Source organism: Manacus candei, unplaced genomic scaffold (assembly GCF_025592945.1).
Source record: "Manacus candei isolate 608988 ecotype Guabito, Panama unplaced genomic scaffold, ASM2559294v1 h1tg000015l, whole genome shotgun sequence".
Classification (NCBI taxonomy): Eukaryota; Metazoa; Chordata; class Aves; order Passeriformes; family Pipridae; genus Manacus; species Manacus candei.
The window spans coordinates 9642516-9660867 of record NW_026138063.1 but is presented as its reverse complement, the minus strand read 5'-3'; the positions used below and the strand labels follow the sequence as shown (position 1 = coordinate 9660867).

General features: G+C 57.3%; 3 protein-coding genes across 8 annotated transcripts in view; all 3 read left to right on the top strand.

The window, feature by feature from the left end:
• DIS3L2 (DIS3 like 3'-5' exoribonuclease 2) overlaps positions 1 to 9599 on the top strand; it is a 181692-nt gene extending 172093 nt beyond the window's left edge. For 4 of the 5 annotated variants that reach the window (XM_051781608.1, XM_051781610.1, XM_051781612.1 and 1 more), the window contains 6 exons: positions 155 to 241; positions 4795 to 4942; positions 5060 to 5190; positions 5426 to 5530; positions 6207 to 6308; positions 9017 to 9577. In XM_051781608.1, coding sequence (XP_051637568.1) covers positions 155 to 241; positions 4795 to 4942; positions 5060 to 5190; positions 5426 to 5530; positions 6207 to 6308; positions 9017 to 9115 — 672 coding nt within the window. In that variant the 3' untranslated portion in view covers positions 9116 to 9577. Of the gene's footprint in view, positions 1 to 154; positions 242 to 4794; positions 4943 to 5059; positions 5191 to 5425; positions 5531 to 6206; positions 6309 to 9016 lie in introns of all 5 variants that reach the window. The other variant, XM_051781609.1, reaches the window with a different exon arrangement.
• Positions 9600 to 9667: 68 nt separating this feature from the next.
• Positions 9668 to 14728, top strand: LOC127468481 (intestinal-type alkaline phosphatase-like). Its single transcript, XM_051781680.1, has 11 exons — positions 9668 to 11040; positions 11577 to 11693; positions 11848 to 11963; positions 12038 to 12212; positions 12312 to 12484; positions 12558 to 12692; positions 12772 to 12841; positions 12960 to 13092; positions 13201 to 13394; positions 13518 to 13634; positions 13839 to 14728. Exons 1-11 carry the CDS (start codon positions 10944 to 10946, stop codon positions 14123 to 14125), a joined length of 1614 nt encoding a protein of 537 aa, XP_051637640.1. The 5' UTR covers positions 9668 to 10943; the 3' UTR covers positions 14126 to 14728.
• Positions 14729 to 14832: 104 nt separating this feature from the next.
• On the top strand, positions 14833 to 18216 carry LOC127468466 (intestinal-type alkaline phosphatase-like). Of its 2 annotated transcripts, none has more exons than XM_051781651.1 (11): positions 14833 to 14983; positions 15503 to 15619; positions 15735 to 15850; positions 16082 to 16256; positions 16397 to 16569; positions 16664 to 16798; positions 16888 to 16960; positions 17046 to 17180; positions 17299 to 17490; positions 17605 to 17715; positions 17804 to 18212. In XM_051781651.1, the coding sequence occupies exons 1-11, from the start codon at positions 14920 to 14922 to the stop codon at positions 18064 to 18066; spliced, it is 1554 nt and encodes a 517-aa protein (XP_051637611.1). In that variant the 5' UTR covers positions 14833 to 14919; the 3' UTR covers positions 18067 to 18212. The 2 variants fall into 2 exon arrangements, with proteins under 2 accessions (XP_051637611.1, XP_051637610.1); XM_051781650.1 differs by having other exon boundaries at positions 14854 to 14983; positions 15461 to 15619; positions 17046 to 17159; positions 17804 to 18216.
• The last annotated feature ends 136 nt before the right edge of the window (positions 18217 to 18352 follow it).

Below are 18352 nucleotides of genomic sequence, written 5' to 3'. Positions count from 1 at the left end.
CCCAGTTTTATGTGCACCTTTTGCTTATAAGGGGAATTGCAGGAAAAGGAGGACTTTGGCTTTGACAAGCTGCTGTTTGCTCCAGTAAGGTCTGCCTGGGTCACTCTACCACCATAACATGCCAATACTGAATGCTCTCTCTTTTCTCCTTCAGAAAAGCCTAAATGAAATATTTGGTGTTGACAAATATTCCAGAGCAAGGAAAGAAGTGCTGACCTACATGTTCTCCAGGCCCATGCAGGTGAGAACAGCATTGGACATGCCTGGCTGTAGCTGTAGCTTTCTGCTGTGGCTCTGTCTTCAATCCTCGCCCCTTCTGCATTACTGAGCTGGTTGTTCCACACAGGGAGAGTGAATGAACACTGAACATGGTGCTCTGGGGCTGCCAGCAGCTTCCCCTAGTGCTTCCAGCACTGTGTAGCTGGCAGTGGGAGTATCCCCTGGGCAACAGAGCTTCACTGGATGGCAGGGTCGGGCTGAGTCTTTCCTCATCCTCCATAGTGTCCCTGTTGGGACATCCTGTGTTTGGATATTTCACCCTTGAAGCTGCATGTGGGGTGCCAGCAGACTCACAAGGACCCAGCCTGCTCTGTGAAGAGCTGGTCGTAGGCTCCAGGATTCATGTTTGTGCCATTTCTTCACACCATGGTATCCCAACTGGTCCAAAGAAGGAATCAAGAGTGAGGATGATGTAGGGGTGTGGAACTGGCCATAAGCACAGTCTGGTATCTGCTCTTAGAATCAGGGAAATTCTGGAAAACCTTTGGTCTCCCTCCAGCCCAAGTGGCTTTCTGTGACAGTCACTGCAATGGAGGGTTGTGCTGCTGACACCAGTTGTCATGTTTGGTGCATCTGCAGCTCAGGACACTTATTTGGGTGTTTATCACCATCAAAAAAAGTTTTTGTGAATCATCAGCTGCACTTGCAGCTGGGCATAGCACAGCCTGTTTTTAGGGAAGTCCTACCCCACAGGGAGAAGGGGCATGTTCCGGAAATGGTCTCTCTGCTGTGGCCTGCTTATCACTGCAGGAATGAATCATCTTCCCAACATCACTCATTTGACTGTCACTCTTCTAATTAGCTTATTTGCTTCATTTACTCATTAGCAGTTGCCTGAAGTCCTGCTGTGCTTCAGGGACTTAATGCTTTCTTCCAACTGGGATTGGGGTCTGAAGCCGTTTTGTAAATCATCCCCCTCATCTATGTGCCCAGCTCAGGAGTGCTGCTTTGTAAAGAGGGGGGAGTGTCCTCTGGAGCTGACTGTGTTGTCCCAGAACCCATGGCCTGCTTTGGGTTATTCTTGTCCTTTCTGTTACATCTTTCTTTTCTGGTGGAAGGTGCACTGGTGATATGCATTCCCTGGAGTCCCTCTCTGGTCCTGCTGACTGGCACAAGCCTAGGCTTTGCCAGTAGAAGCACGTGGAGTAAGCCTGGCTATTGACCAGGATGGATGAGCAAGGAGAATGCAACTTTGTTCTGCAGTGGCACCAAGGAGGAGATGGGCTTTTGGGGACCCACTGACTTGCTGAGATTTTGCCTCTGTGGTCTCCTGAGACTTTGATTGGAGAAGTGGTGGGTGTGCTCTGATATACCTCACAGTGGCACTTGTTAAGATTTAGCCCTGTGAATACATGTTAGCTCTGTATGTGAAAGAGATATCAAGGTTTTGGGGATGAAGTCTTTTGCAGAGTAGATACCTGACAGACAGTTTGGGAAAGAAGAAAGAAGCACTTAAAGGAAATATTCCATGAGACTTGATTTTGGCAGGAACTAGACTCATTTTGTCATCAGAAGATCAAGGTGCCCATCAGTTCAGGTCCACTCATACCTGGCAAACCTGCTGCCAGGCACACTCCCATAATAGGCAAAACCCTGTTTACAGCTGAGCCTGTTGGCCCTGCAGGGCAGCCTGTGTCTGGATGGTAAGCAGCATTCCCATCTGCTGGCACTCCCCAGAAGGGCGCTACTCCTGTGTGTGATGGGGTGCTGTCATTATTGGAAGTGGTGCATGAACCAGAAGAAGCAGAAATCAGTCTCAATCCTGGGATATGCTTATGCAATTTAGTTTGTAAATGGAGTTTTGGGCTTGCCCAAAGCCATTGGCCAGGTGAGCAGATGCTGCCCTCCTGTCTTCAGGGCAGCTTTCCAATCCAGCCCAGTGTGTGCTTACAGCAGTGGATCCACATGACCTCCAGTCCTTAGGGAAGGACCATGGCACTGCAGTGGTCTCTGTTCTCTGACCACACTCGTTGTGGGGTGGACTTGCAGCTCCCCAAAATCCCGAGCAGTTCAGATTCCCACCATTGTTCCTACTGCTAAATGCAGAGGACGGGTAGTTTAAAGCCATGTCAGAATCCTTTGGAAAGGGCGGACAGCTTCCGGGAGGAAGGAGCTTTCCCTGGGACTAGTATTTTTTGCTGTCTGCCACCAGTATTAGAGCAGATGGAAGAATCAGTCCCATCCTGCTGGATGTCACAGTCCCTCATGGGGTAGAGGACAGATTTGAGTGTTGGCAGCTGTGGAGCACAGCCACATGGGGGCCCGGGACAGTGTCGAGGGCTGGGCCATGGCTCTGACAGATGGTGTGGCGAGACCGTCTGGTCAGGGCACTGAGTCGTCACCTGTATCCCTGCACATGTCTCAGCTCCCAGTGATAAAGCTGGTGTTTCAGGGACAAGGCTGCAGCTAAATCAGCCCAAGCAACCTGTCCATAGGTTTAACCCCTCGTTGTGCCAAGCTTGTGTCTTCCATCTTCACTGCATGCTGGTGATCAAAGCATCAGCCTCTTGAAGGAGGAGGGAGATGGGAAGCAACTGGTAATGTGTGTGTCTGGGTGAGCGCCTGGATTGCCATGCCAGGAGCCTTGTAACAGATGAAGGAGCAGCGACATACCATTTTTCAGGGGCTCAGTCACTCGGGGATTCAATCTGTCCGTGAGAGCAAAGCTGCCCCTGGTTGGCTGGGGCTAATTTATTTCCAGGCTTCTGGCAGTTCTCCAGGGATTGCAGCAAACCCTGGGGATTTGAGACCACTTGTGAGTCAAATTTGTTAATAAGAAAGCATCTGCTTTATGCCAGGCTAGTGTCACTGGGTAGTGTGGTCATGGTGGTGAGGACAGGTACCAGATATGGCTTGGACTGGGCTCCCTGCAGTGTGTCACCCTGCTACAGCGCAAAGGAGTATTTTTGCTGTGATACCCAAGCTGATGCCAACGTCAGTGAGTCAAGAGCTGCCAAAAGGGTGTCCAAAATGGTGCTGGACCCTGCAGTAGCCTGGTTTGGCCAGCACATTCATAAAGATGAAGTGCCCCAGACAACAGCAAACAGCACAGGACCTTCAGCATCTTTTCTAACTTGAAACAAGGCAGAGCATAGCTTGAAACACTGCTGGGCATAGGGCAGGGATGGACCCTTCCCAGGGGAAGGGAAAATCCCTATAGCAGGGATTTTGTCTGGTGCTCTGCTTTCTACCTGCCTGGCATTGTAAAGACCTTCTTCCCTTCTGCCCAGAAGCTTGGCACAAGTGCCTGTAAATCCCCTGAGATTTCATGCTGCCTGTCTGCACAAGGGCACTCATCTTCTCCCGCAGCAGCTTCCAGTGCTTGGCGTCTCTCCCTGCCCAACAGAGCCTCGTTCGGTGGGAGCCGAGCTAATTGAGTGGAGACCATACTTTGTAGAGTCCATCAGAAACAATTTAATTCTGGGTTGTGGAAATTGGCAGCCACCACAGCTCCTATCCCAGCTCTTGGGTCTCATAATAAGGCCAGGACTGATGCAGCTTTTTTTAACCTGCTCTATTTACTTACCCGGATCAGTGCGTTGCTGCTCAGCAGGAGCTGGCTGTGCTGCTGGGCTGGAGAGCGGAGGATACAGCTGCCCAAACTGAGGATCCCAGGACAGCTCTGTAATCAGAGCTGGCTACTCCTATTTTTTTTAAATCACTTGCTCTTATTTTTAAATGGGTTCATTCAATCGCCACTGTGCCGTGACCCCGCCGCAACCCCCCTGACCTGCACAGCCTCCCCTCCCCGCCTGGGCTCGGCCCCCATTGTTTTCCCAGTCCTGAGAGCTGGTGTTTCACAGATGTAAAAATAAAAGCTGTAACATGTGGGATAACAGGGATGACACAGGAGAGGTTCCTGCTGAAGAGACTTCTGGGCAACACGGTGCTGCTGTCGCCTTGGTGTTGGTTTAGATGGGCAGTCCATCCGCTCTGCTTCCCAGCTGTCATGGTGGGATGGAGCAGCAGGGATCACAGCAGGGCTGTCTCTTCCTTGGTGAATGGAGGAGCCACTTATCCCAGCTCGCAGTGCTCTCCAGGTAGGCACTTGGAGAGCCTGCAGACAGACCCAGAACCAAAGAGCCTTGCACAGGAGCCACTCTGCAAGGCTCCTTGTTGGGAAAGCATCCGAGGTGGGCATGGAACAAGCTGGGCTCTCCCCTGGAAGATGGGAGGATGGCTAATGAGCCTCAGGGCCTGAACAGAAGCAGGAGAATGCTTAAACGCATGTGTGATGTGAAAGTTCATGCAGTCCTTGAGCCAGGCAGGGTCAGCTGGCAGCCAGCAGCTCCCTGCAGTGGCTTTGCACCTTTTGCTCAGTTTCTGCAGCATCCGCCTTGTCCCTGCACAGCCCAAACTGAGCAGCCAATGAAGGGCCATCAGCACACAGGATGTCATTAGAAGGACCATTGGCTGCTGGAGCTCTTGTCGTGCAGACCCAGACCCCTCCAGCCTCATGTGGGGTCCTGCCACCATCCTTACTCACACCCTTCCCTCGTTTCTCCCCCCTTTCAGATGGCTCTCTACTTCTGCACTGGTGTCGTGAAGGACGAGACCCTCTTTCGCCACTACGCCCTGAACGTGCCCTTCTACACCCACTTCACCTCCCCCATCCGCCGCTACGCCGACATCATCGTGCACCGGCTCCTCTCCGCCTCGCTCGGTGGGTGTGCCCGGCCGCTCCTGGGGCTGGCCTGGGCACCTGGGGCCAGGGTGCCATGGCATGGCTCTGTAGCAGGGGGGAGCATGGGCATGTCATTGTCACTTGTCCCCTCTGCAGGTGCCAGCTGCCCCATCAAGATGGAGAAAGAGGACATCCAGAGACAGGCAGATCACTGCAATGACCGGAAGATGGCTTCCAAGAGGGTGCAGGAGCTCAGCGGTGACCTCTTCTTCTCCATCTTCGTCAGGGTAAGCGCCAAGACTGTCTTCCCTCAAGGCATCTCTGGATTTCCCTCTGAAGGCTCAGCCTAGGTGCTACCAGGTGGGGGGCTGTGGCTGCCCACTTGGCGTCAGGAAAGGCAAAACAGTGAGGGGACACACTCAGCAACCACCACTGCCAGATTCCAGGACCTGGAGACACTGGCTCCCCTTGGGGATGGCTGGATGAGGGCTGCTGTGTAGTGACAGCCCTGTCTCTTGACAGGAATGTGGTCCTCTGGAGTCAGAAGCCATGGTGATGGGTGTCCTGAGCAAGGCCTTTGATGTCCTTGTGCTGAAGTTTGGAATCCAGAAGCGTATCTACTGCAATGTAAGTACCTCACCAGTGTGAGACAGTGCCAGCACTGCCTCACCAGAGATGGCTGCAGCAGCCTGGGGCCGCTGGAGGCAGTGGCTGTCCTGGTGCCCTTTTGTGCCACCCTGCAACCAGCAGAGCTGTGCCCAAGCCAGGCCATCCAGAGGGGGGTGAGCCTTCATGGGGTTTCCACTCCACCCCTCAACCCGGGCAGATGCGAGGGACTGAGGGTCTGGATCAGCCCAGGCTCTGAGGACCAGCTTCTCCCTGTGACGTGCTGGCTAATCTAGCCTAATCTAGGGAATAAAGCCAGATTCAGGGGAACAGAGATGAGCATGGATCTGAAGCGAGGGCAGGGAGCGAGGCTTGGTTTTCATTTCATTTAATCAGGTGGTTTATCTGGGGCTGTGACAGCAGTGCAGGGCCAGCACCTGCGGCTGGTGACAGCATCCTCTCTTAATAACCTGGTTATATGGCTGGCAGTGACATCTTTAAACAGGACATAGAGTGTGATATATGGGCTGATGGTGTATCACAGCAGCCTCTGATTTACGTGCTAGGCTCAGGCTCACAGGCTGCATCTCGGTTGTTAAAGAGCGGGCTGGGCAGAGCAGCATCAGCCCCATCCACAGGCAAAGTGAAGGAGGAGAGCTGAGTAGAGGGATGTTCCCAATATTCTTCCTGCCTGCAGGCGCTGCCCTTGCTGGACTTCCGCTTCCAGAAGGTGGGGAAGAAGCCAGAGCTGACACTCATGTGGGAACCAGAGGAGCTGGAGGAGGAATCTGTGCACCAGGTAAAACCCCCACAGCATGGGACAGGCTCAACACCATGAAGGTGGCATGGAGGCTGTGTGCAATGCCCACCTGTGATGTCTGTAAGGACAGGTCTGGGAGGCAGGACTGCCTCACTGGTTGTCGGGTCCTCCTGTCTCTCTGTGTCCCCAGTGAGCCCAACTTCGGTCTTAACCTCCTCTGACATCCAGCCCTGCTCCATCCCATCACTACCCTCACATCTGACCCCTCCACACCCTTCAGTCTCTGCCCTGCCTCCTGTGTGCCCTGCCTCCCAATTCAGTTTCCTTCAGGAATTGAATTATGTGCTGTTTACTTCCTCTTTCCAGATCATTAATTAAGAGGTTAAGTAAGATCAGGCCTAAAGCAGCTCCAGTCTAGACCCTTCCCCCCATCCTGGCATTCTTCGCACCCTCACTGAAATGGCCCTTTCTTGGGGTTTCCATCCCTGTGTCAGGGTTGAGCCCCAATTAGGAGAATTTTTTTAAATCAGACTTCCTGAGATGCAGTGTCAAATGTTTTAACAGTGTTTAGAAATCTCTCTTTTGTGTCCCTGTCATCTATTAACTTGGTAACTCAATCAAAGGGAGCAATCGCATTTGTCTGGCTTGATTAAGTGGTGCTTCTTTGCCAGCTTTTGTCTGGCATCGCTCTAAAATCACAGCTGTGTTGACTGCTGTGATCTCTGCCTGCTGCCAGGGTGGGGATGGGAGGGCTGAATCCCAGCCTCTCCCTGCACCGCTCTGGGGGCTCTGCACTTGAACCCCGTTGCCACCCAAGCCCAGCACAGCCCATCCTTGCCCACCTAGGGCTCCTAATACAGAGCACAGTCCTTTCCTTCCCTTCCCAGGGGTGATGCTGCGGTCAGAGCTGGCTGAGCTCCCCGGCTGCTGCAGGCATTTCTGCAGGCCTCCCTCGCTTTGAAGCTGAGCTTTCCTTTCTCAGCTTGGCTCAGAGAAGCTCCCTGGATGTGGCCCGAAGTAGCCTCAGTTCCTGCTTTCCTACAGGAGCAGGGATCACTTACACCCTAGCAGAGAGCTGCATGAAAAATGACGCCCCAGCATGAGCAGGGCCCATTTTGGTTAAGCAAACAGTTGGTAGAGGAAACTCCTTCACGAACCCTCCACACCTCCTAAGAAAACACAAGAACTCTCCTGTGGGAGCAGGCAGATCCCTGAGTTGATAAATCTCCTGCCTTGGGATGAGCCAGTTCCCTGTGAGCTGTGCTGAACCACGTTAGATGTCTCCCAGACATCCCACAGCACCAAACACCGCACCTCCCCACCTGGACCTGGTGCTTGGCCTCTGCTTCCTGCTTTAGCTCAGCTTGGCCAGGCAGTGGGAATGTCAGAGAAGGCTGTAATGGGAAGCTGTGCAGGGGTCTGGGCTGGCTGTCCCTGCCACAGAGGGAAGTTATTGCCTCCATCTCTCTGTGATCCCCAGATGACCAGGACCTCAAGTGTGCATCACTCAGGGTTGGAGCATGAAGTGGATCTAAGACTCGGGGGAACTTGATGTGAAATTTTGCTGTTTTGCAGCAGTTCAGCAAAGGAATGAGGCAGGATTGCAAGGGAGAATCCTGATAATACCCATTTGACTCCCCCAGATTTGGGGGGCTGCCCCTTGACCACCCTCTCCTGCACTGCAGCCAGCTGGGGCAGACAGGGGCTGGTGCTCAGTAGCCAGCAGCTCTCTGGGCAGCCAACTGCAGAAGGATTTCCCTGCAGGTTGCTCCTCGCTGGCCACTTCAGTACATTTAAATCTCAGTGAGATTTTCCTGCTCTGAATGATTAATTGGGAGCAGCTGGCACTGGATGAGCTGGGAAGGGTTGGACAAGGTTACCCTGGTAGCTCTGTGCCTGCTCCTCCTGCGGGCCAGCCCCAAGCAGATGGCCCCAGCAAGCCCTGCTACAGCACAGGGCTTGGGGACAGGCTCCAGCAAGCAAATCCCCAGGTGCCTGGCCATGGCCCCGGGAAAGCCCTTCCCAGTGTCCCAGCCAGCCCCTGAACTCTACCTCAAGGACAGACTGGATTGATGCCTTACACTTCTGATCCATACAATCACAGGAAGAGCTAGGTTCAGAGGAGTGAGGAGGTGGCAGCAGCAGTGCCTTTCCTGAACAGGAAGGATTGATTTTCTGGGAGTTTTATTCCCTTGCATCTCTCTCATCCATTGTGGTCCCTTCTGGGTCTCCTCTCGCTGTGGGAGCACAGGCAGGTTTTTCCCTCCTTCTGGGATGCTGATAAAATGCTCAGTGGGATGTGGAAAACCATTCTGACCGCAGCTCCTGTTGGCACTTGGCCAAGCTTCATTAAGGGATGATGTGGCTGGAGGGGGAAGGCACCAGCGGACTTGAGGGGAGGTTGGGACCCACAGCCAAGGGGATAATTGCCCGTAATCCTTCCCAGACTGCAAAGAACACAAGTGGAATAAGTGAGGATGTTTTGGGAGGCTCATTTAGGTCGGTTTGCCTTCCCTGTCTGGCTTCAGAGCCTATGGTATTGCCCTTAAAGATGCTGTCTCCAGCCCCAGCCCTAGCAGCACCCTGGACCCCAGCAGAGCTATCCGAATCCATCCTGCTCCATTCTTTGGCTCCCCATGGGTACACTGGTGGAGGCAGCAAAAGCCAGAGTGGCTCTAAGCAAATCTTAGTGTGTTGTCAGTCACCTGAAAACTCTCTTTTCTCTGTCTTTCTCTCCCTGGCTGAAGGTGATCACCATTTTCACGCTGGTGGAGGTGGTGCTGACGGCAGACAGCGGCTCCCTCAAGTACAGTGCCCTGCTCAAGAGACCGAGCTCGGAGAAGTGAGCTCAGAGGAGGCTGCACGTGCTCCCACTCCCGACGCTCCCTCACCTCGCAGGCCCTGCACCGGCACCTGCCGGAGGCAGAAGGGACCCATGAGGACTTTGGGGATTGAGTTTTAAAACCAGTGTGGTTTTATTTCTGGTTTGGATTTTAACTCCAGCTGGGAGCAGGGCTCAGAGCTTGAGCCTGCCCCAAGCAGAGCATTTCTACTCTTGGGTATTTTTAGCTTGATGCTTTCTTACTTTTTTTTAAAAGCAGTGGTGTCCATCCCCAGCTTCAGGTGCCCGTGGTGAAGGCTGAGTGGGGATGCACGTCCCCAGGAGTGGAGAGGGGCTGGCTCCACCATCCCAGGTGGGATGTGGGGGGATGCATTGAGATGCAGCTGTGGGGCCATACAGGAGGGTTTCTTGCAGGGTTGTGTGTCATGTAATAAAAGCCGGGTCAGCAGCCCTACGTGGAGCTTGTGCAGGTTTTATTTTGTGCCCTCCATGTTCCCCCAGCCGGGGAATCCCAGCAGTAACTCATCTCTCTGGCAGCCTGGTGCCTCCCCCTGCTTCTGCTTCCCAGGCATTATGAAATCCAAGTGATCTCACCATCTCTCCCAGCCCCCAGGTATGCATGTCCAGAAGGCGTGAGAGATCAGGAAAGGGGCTCCCAGCTCCCAGTCTGGAGGCTAGTCCCTCAGTCTGAGCCTTCTCTAGGAGTCTCCATGTATCTGCTCAGTCCCTCACACCTTGTCCTCCAGCCTAACCCTTCTTGGGGACCCTGCAGCGTCATGTCCTTGCTTCTCCCTGCCAGTCAAGAGAGCATCCAGCACCTTGCAGACGGACCGACCTCTCGGCAATCTCCAGGCACCTCTGCCTGCTCTCTGTCCCCATGTCCACCCTTCACAGTGTGCAGGATGTTTTGGGAGGGGATGGGCTGCTCTGACAGCTCCCATTTTATCACAAGTAGTGGCTGGAAGACAGTCTGACAAGAAGGAATGGATCCATTCTGCCAAGCAGGGAGGGAGCCCTGCATCACTCTTCCTCATCGGTGGTGACAGCTGTGGTCCTGGCATCAACCTATCTGCCCTTGGCAAGAACCAGCAGCTGGCCAAATCTGGGATGCCCAGCTCAGGATGGGGGATCAGGCCCTGGGATGGGTCAGGAGTGGGTAGAACACACTTCCCAGGAGCTGGTGAGCCCTGAAAGCCATCAGGGACACCTGCAGTCCCTAGGGTTTATGCTCCTGCAGCGTCTTTCCGGATGGCCTGATGCAGTCATGGATGAATGCCAACTGGTACTGGTGACATGGGGCTGTTCCCTGCCTGCAACAGGTACCTTGTTGTGCAGGTGTGCTGGCATGGGCTGCCCCAGTGCACCCAGGACCTGACAGGCAGTGCGTGGCTCTGCTGGAAGAGGGGACTGGAGGACAGACACCAAAGCCAAGATGTCCATCCCCTACCCCTCAGCCCAGTGTCCCCCTTCTTGGGTTTGTCTCAGGGGGAAAACCAGGCAAATCCAGCCCAATCTGGCTCAGCCTGTCTGAAATAGCAGCCCTTTGCCCTGCACCCTCCCCTGCTGCTCCCCCGGGGTCCTGCAGAAAACCATGGAGCTGGGGGCCACGAGGTGCCCAGGTCCCTAGGGATGGGCCTGGAGGTCCTGCCTCACTGGTGGGGGCAGGGATGGCCCCAGGGGTGTCAGTAGCATTGGGAGGGCCCTGGGAGGGCTGGGAGATAGTCCAGGAATGTTATCAGCCCATCGTCTCACGGGACTGGGAAGAGCCATAAAGGGCTGTCCCCTTGCCCTGGACTCAGGCAGCATTCCAGGAGGAACCTGGAGTGGGCAGCATGGGACGGCCTCTTACTCCTGGAACTTACCTTCTCCTCTGCTTCCTCGCTCAGCTCACATCTGCAGCCTCTGACAGGGGACGTGTGGGACAGTGGGGTAAGAGCCCTTGGTGGGGGGTGCTGGGGCTGGTGTCACTTCCCTGGGGGTCCCCGGGGACCCTGTCGACTCCCATGGGATACCAGCAAAGGGGAACCCTCACAGCCACCTCAGGGTGGTCTGAGACCCCAACCTTCCCCCCAAAGCAGGCCCTGTCCCTGCTCTCCCCATCCCCACTGCCCTGGTCACTGACTTTGGATCAAGTGACTCTGTAGTCGCAGCTGGCCAGAGTTGCCCGGCCATTACACCCTCACCATGGGGGCTGGTGCTTGGGCACCCCATCCCCTCTGCCAAGAGACACAAGGAGCTTCCCTGCCAAACTCTGCCTCAGTTTTCCTCTCTGCAGGTGGGTTCTGAGCAATACTGGTGTGCCAAAGGCCATGTGGATCCTCAAAGGATTCTTGGTCCCAGGGGGCTTTGAGCAGCTAAATTCACCTTGGTTGGAGATGCCCACGCTGGACCCCTGGGGTGTGCCCCTGAAGCCCCTCAGGGTGCCCAGTGCCCCTGCACACCCCCAGCTCTGCTCTCACCTCCAGATGCTGAGAAGTCCCCAAGCTACTGGAATAAAGGGGCCAGGAGGAGGCTGGAGTTGGCCCTGGCATTGCAGCCAGCAGCACAGCGGACCAAAAACATCATCCTCTTCATGGGCGACGGTGAGTGTCCCGGGTCCCTGCCAGGCCCTCAACAGCTGGTGGATGTGACTGATGAGAAGATGGGGCTGTTGCAGATCACAGGGCAGTGCCTGGGAAGGGCAGGACTGTCCCTGGTCCTGGCCCGTGCCACCCTGTGACTTGGACATGCCCACAGGCATGGGGCTGTCCACCATGTCGGCTGCTCGGATCTACAAGGGGCAGCTGGCTGGTGGCTCAGGCGAGGAGAGCGTGTTGGCCATGGAGACCTTTCCCCACATGGCCCTGGCCAAGGTGAGCAGGGCAGTGCTGGGGGGACATTCCTGCTGCCCCTGACCAAAACCCAATTGGACTCCTCTTGCTTCCAGACCTACACCATCGACCGTCAGGTGCCCGACAGTGCTGGCACAGGCACCGCCTACCTCTGTGGGGTGAAAGCCAATGCCAAGACTCTGGGGTTGAGTGGGGCAGCCACCTATGGAAAATGCCGCACCACCTTTGGCAATGAAGTGGACTCCATCCTGCACCGGGCCAGGCTGGCGGGTATGGGGCAGCAGGCAACCCTATCAGAGAGCCTGGCATGGCCACCCTGTGCTGTGCAAGGTTGGATGGGCTCCCTGTAAACCCTTGCCCACGCTGCAGGCAAGTCGGTGGGCATTGTGACGACCACGCGGGTGCAGCACGCGTCCCCCGGGGCAGCCTACGCCCACTCGGCCAGCCGGAGCTGGTACGCCGATGCCAACATGCCCAAGGAGGCCCTGCGGGACGGCTGCAAGGACATCGCCTACCAGCTGGTGCACAACACGGACATCAACGTGAGCTGGGGAGCGGGCGCGGGAGGGAGGGGGCACCAGGAGTGTTGGGAGGGTCTGCTGAGCTCCCGGGCAGGTGATCCTGGGCGGCGGAAGGATGTACATGACCCCCAAGCGGACTCCGGACCCCGAGTACCCAGAGGACCCAGATCAGAATGGCACCAGGAAGGATGGCCGGGACTTGATTGCTGAATGGCTGAATGCCAAGCAGGTAACGTGCCAGGACAGAGGGGATGTGACTCCGGGCGTGGGGCACATGCCATTGGCACTGGCTCTGTTCTCGCTGGAAGGGTGCCCGCTACGTCTGGGACAAGAAGGGCCTGGATGCGGTTGAAGATGACTCCGTGAGCCACCTTATGGGTAGGAGCATCACTGCCTGCACCACTGGCAATGCTTCCTCCTGTCCACCCCTCTCCAGAGGTGCTGACAGGGACACAAAGCAGCCCCAACATGGACCCTCCTCACCTTGTTCCCCCAGGCCTCTTTGAGCCCAAAGACATGAGGTACGAGCTGAACCGCAACACATCCACGGATCCCTCCATCGTGGAGATGACGGAAAAGGCCATCCGCATCCTGCGCAGGAACCCCAATGGCTTCTTCCTCTTTGTGGAAGATGAGTAGCTCCAGGCGGGCAGTGTGGCTGGGACTGGGGTGGGATGCGGGTCCTGGGAGCAGGTGGGCATCCAAGGGGATGAGGGTGATGGCTGCGTTCCCTGTGCAGGTGGCAGGATCGACCACGGCCACCACAGCGGGCGGGCCAAGCAGGCACTGATGGAGGCCGTCATGCTGGACCAGGCGGTGGCACGGGCAGGAGAGCTCACCTCCCCCTTGGACACCTTGACTGTGGTGACAGCGGATCACTCCCACGTCTTCACCTTTGGAGGCAACACACCACGTGGCAACTCCATCTTTGGTGGGTCTTGGGGAGGGGCAGTGAGCATCCCTCTTCTCACCTCAGCCTTCTGCTCCCACCTGAGGCTGATCTGGCCCAGGTGTGGAGCGAGGTGTGAGGTGACAATGTCTTTCCCTGTGTCAGGGCTGGCCCCCAAGAAAGCCAAGGACAAGCGAGCCTACACCAGCATCCTCTATGGCAATGGTCCTGGCTACAGTGTCCGCGATGGGGGCCGTCCAGCTGCCAGCCTCCCCGCTGCAGGTAGGAGTCTGCTGGGAATGGGGTGGAGGCACAGGGTGGCTGGGGACAGCATCCCTCTGGCACAGCCACTGGGGACACACAGGGTCCTGGTGCCACCACGAGGCTCGGGAGTCACTTGGGCAGGAATTGCTCTGACACCAGGGTAATGGGAGCTCCCTCCACCCTTGGGAAGCCTCAGCCCTATTTCTCCCCTCACCACTGCAGAGGACAAGGACTACAGGCAGCAGGCAGCCGTGCCCCTGGAGACGGAGACTCACAGTGGGGAGGACGTGGTGGTGCTGGCCCAGGGCCCCATGGCCCACCTCTTCCACGGGGTGCAGGAGCAGCACTACATTGCCCATGCCATGGCCTACGCCGCGTGCCTCGAGCCCTATGCCACAGAGCCTGGGTGCAGGGCAGCCCGCAGGGCCTCCCACAGCACCCAGTGCTCCCCACAGACCCTGCTCACCCTCCTGGCCCTCTGTGTGGCTGCCCTCATGGTGGGGGTCTGAGAGCCCCTGGCTGAGTCCCTCTGAGGGTCTTGGCAGCCAGATCACCACTGTGGCCAGAACCAAGGGATGCAATAAAACACATGTTGTTTGTCTTGGTCCACTGTGCAAAGGTTCATAATGGTGGTCACCTCCTGAGGTGCTGCCCTGTGCCTCAGTTTTCCCAGCTGGTCATGGTTCCTAGTTCCCCCCTGGGACCAGCACTGAAGGCACTGGGGTGAAGGAGGTAAGGAAATGATGGTGAGGGGAGGTCATGTCCTCCCCAGCTTTGCCAGGCTGGGGCACAGTACACAAGGGTTGGTACATTCCTGGAATGGGGCTGTGCAAGGAGCAGAGTTTTAGTCCACATCCATGGATTTATTACTCAAGAAAGTCTGGGCAGAGAGCAGGGTGCTCAATGCACAAGTGACCCCAGGTGCTGCTGATACTGCTGTTGTCCCAGTTCCAGTGCCCAGTGCTGCCCTTGGCACCTGAGGACAGGGCATTCCGCTGTCTGACACTGCAGCTTTGTAGCTGGGGCAGCATTTCCTGACAAGAACTGCACATCCTTTTGTCCCTGCATCTGTCTGCACCCCAAGCCCATCCACGCCCCAACAGCCACATGCTGGTGTGCCAAGGAGGTGCCAGCAGCCCAACCCTGCGGCCTTTGTGCGAGCTGCCCAGCAGAACACTTGGCTTTTGGACACGTGCTGAACCTCTTCACACAGCCCGCAAGGGCTGGTCCCTGTCCAAAGTCCCTCCCTGGATCTGCTGGAGTTGTACACACTGCCAGCGGCATCGGGCTGTCGGATCCCACCATGAAGGTCCTGGCATCCCTCACACTCTGCCTCTGGGCAGGGCTCAGCACTGCTGTCATCCCAGGTGGGGACAGGGATGGGGACAGGTGCCCCTGGCTGCGGGTGGTGTCCGGGGAAGCAGATCATCAGCCTGGCTGGCCACAGGGAGAGCTTGGGGAGGGAAGCAGGGGCTGCCCAGCTCTGCAAGGGTGAATAGGGTTTAACTTTGCTTTTCTGGAGTCCTTGAGCCAGTTTTTCCCTGGCTTTCTGCTTGTTTCTGCGCTGGAGGCTGGGCTAGGGGAAGCGCCTGTATCCTCTATCACCACCCAATTGCCATGGATTTGACCCCATCCCACCTGCCAGATAACTCCCCATCATGTCTGGTTTTGCTGCCCCTCTCCTTCTCTGCCTCAGAACCCCAGTCCAGGCAGTAGGTGCAAGCCTGCATGGTCTCCTCTCACCCCAAATAGCACCCTGAACCCCTTGGTCCACGTTAGAGAAGGCCCCAGCATGGGGATGCCCAGGGAATGAGTATCCCTACTGGTGTGCCCTCGGGAGGCAGGTGCTGGTGAGCTGGGACTGACAGGTGTTTGCCCTGTCCTAGAGGAGGAGGAGAATCCATCCTTCTGGTACAAGCAGGCAGCTGCGGCCATCGACGCCTCCTTGAAAATCCAGCCCAGGATAGGCCAAGCCAAAAACCTCATTCTCTTCCTGGGGGATGGTGAGTCCTGTTGGCACCCCTGACAGGCAGGCTGGTATGGCCAGTGCTCTGCTGAGTGGGGTGTGGGGAGGGCACCTGGTCCAGAGGGTGACCAGGACCCTCTCTCCTCGCCCAGGGTTTGGGATCCCCACCATCACGGCCACTCGCATCCTCAAGGGGCAGCAGCAGGGAAAGCTGGGTCCTGAGACCCCTCTTGCACTGGATGCTTTCCCCTACGTGGCTCTCTCCAAGGTAAATCCCACCATGCTGGACAGGGGCCAGAGTGATCCCAGGCATGGGACCATGGTGATGCCCGTGGGGCTGCTGGCAGCACAAGGATGCACGTATGCAGCGTGTGGGGTCCCTGCTCATCCCACACTTGTCCCTGGGTGAGCAATGAGTGCAGCAGGGAGTGCTGGGGGGGCACCCCGCTGTGTGCCTCTGCCAACTGCCCCCTGCCCTGACCCCCTCTGTCCTCGGCAGACGTACAACGTGGACCGGCAGGTCCCTGACAGTGCGGGCACAGCCACAGCCTATCTCTGTGGGGTGAAGGGCAACTACCAGACAGTGGGGCTGAGCGCGGCCGCCCGCTACTCGCAGTGCAACACCACCGCGGGCAACGAGGTGGTCTCAGTGCTGGAGCAAGCCCGCAAAGCTGGTAACAGGGGCTGCAGGGCTGGAGGGACCCCACAGGGACAAGGGACGTCACACTGGGGGCTTTCACCCATGAGCATCCCATAGCTGGATCATGGGAACTCTGTTACCCTTCATGGGGTCTGATGACTGGGGGGTTGGCAGGGAAGGCGGTGGGCATCGTGACGACGACGCGGGTGCAGCACGCGTCGCCCTCGGGCACCTACGCCCACGTGGTGAACCGTAACTGGTATGCGGACGCCAGCATGCCTGTGGAGGCACGGCAGGAGGGATGCAAGGACATCGCCTGGCAGCTGGTCCACAACGTCGACATCAACGTGAGTGCCCGTGCATGGGATGGGGGCAGCAGGGCCAGACACTCCCCGCCCCAGGACAGCCCCATTAACACTGCACCTGTCTCACCCCCTCCAGGTGATCCTGGGAGGTGGTCGAAAATACATGACCCCTGTGGAGACGCCAGACCCTGAGTATCCCACGAACAGCCAGCAGAATGGGATACGGGAGGATGGGATAAACCTTATTGACACATGGCTGGAGGCGCGGCCGGTGGGTGACACAGCAGGGACTGTCCTCTGCCCACTGCCCCTGGCACAGGTCCAGGCACCCACTAACCCCCCTGTGGGATTCGCCCACAGGGTGCCCGCTATGTCTGGAACAAGACAGAGATGCTGGCTGCTGCTGCCAACCCCAGTGTGAATTATCTGATGGGTAATAAATGTGCCATGTGCCGGGACTCAGCAGGCACCAGGACACATGAAGGCACTGAGGTTGTCTCCAACGTGTCCCCTCCCAGGTCTCTTTGAACCCGGGGACATGAAGTACAGCCTGGTGCGTAACACCACCCTGGACCCATCACTCACCGAGATGATGGAGGCGGCTATCACCATCCTGAGCAGGAACCCTGAAGGCTTCTACCTCTTTGTGGAAGATAAGTTGGGGCTGGTGCCGCTGGGGCTGGTGAGAGGGGGGGTCCCGTGTCCCAGGGTGGGGGTAGGAGCTGGGGGTGCTGCCCTCAGTCCCAGCCCACCGCGAGTGCCCATCTGCAGGCGGCAGGATCGACCACGGCCACCACGAAGGGGCAGCCCAGAAGGCACTGACAGAGGCAGTGGAGTTTGACCAGGCCATCGAGCGGGCAGGGGTCCTGACAGACGAGGCACAGACCCTCACCGTTGTCACCGCCGACCACTCGCACGTCTTCTCCTTCGGTGGCTACACCCTGCGTGGCTCCTCCATCTTCGGTGGGGCTCTGCCCTGTGCTGGGCACTGCTGGCTCTGCGGCACCCTGACTGTGGCCAGAGGGGTGATACAGGCTTTCCTTGGCTGATCCTTCCCTTCCATCACCCCCTCCCCAGGTCTGGCCCCCTCACTATCCACTGATGGGAAGAACTACACATCCATCCTCTATGGGAATGGGCCAGGCTACCCAGGCCCCGACCGGCCCGACGTGGATCATGACACGGCCAGTGAGGGCACAGAGACCATGGTTGGGTGATGGGGTGGGGCTGGGGGCCATCACTGGCCCCCACTCATCCCCTTCTCTACTCTCTGCAGTGCAGTTTGAGTACCTGCAGCAGGCGGCCGTGCCCCTTGACTCGGAGACCCACGGTGGTGAGGACGTGGCCATTCTGGCCAAGGGCCCCATGGCCCACCTCTTCCATGGGGTGCAGGAGCAGACCTACGTGGCCCATGTCATGGCCTACGCCGCCTGCCTTGAGCCCTACACCGACTGCCACCAGCGGAACTCTGCCCCTGGCACCCATGCCACCACCCTGGCCCTGCTCCTGCCCATCCTCCTCCTGCCCCTCTTCCAATGATTCTGTGCCCCCAGGGCACCCAATGGGAGTTGCCAGACCTGTGTTCTCTCCCCTCCTCACTGTGTGGCACCTGCAGCTTTCTGAAGCACCTCTGGTCCGGATGCAGCAGCCAAAGGGTCACCAAACCCTGAGCGTGGGGCGGGTCCTACACCACCCGCACAGGGAGTGTTAAATAAACACGGGGTGTGACACTGGTGAGACAAGCATGTTAGCAGTGTGGGGGTGCTGTGTGGGCAGGGCTGGGGGTGCTGCCCACTGCTCCCATATACGAGCCATGGCCCCTTGC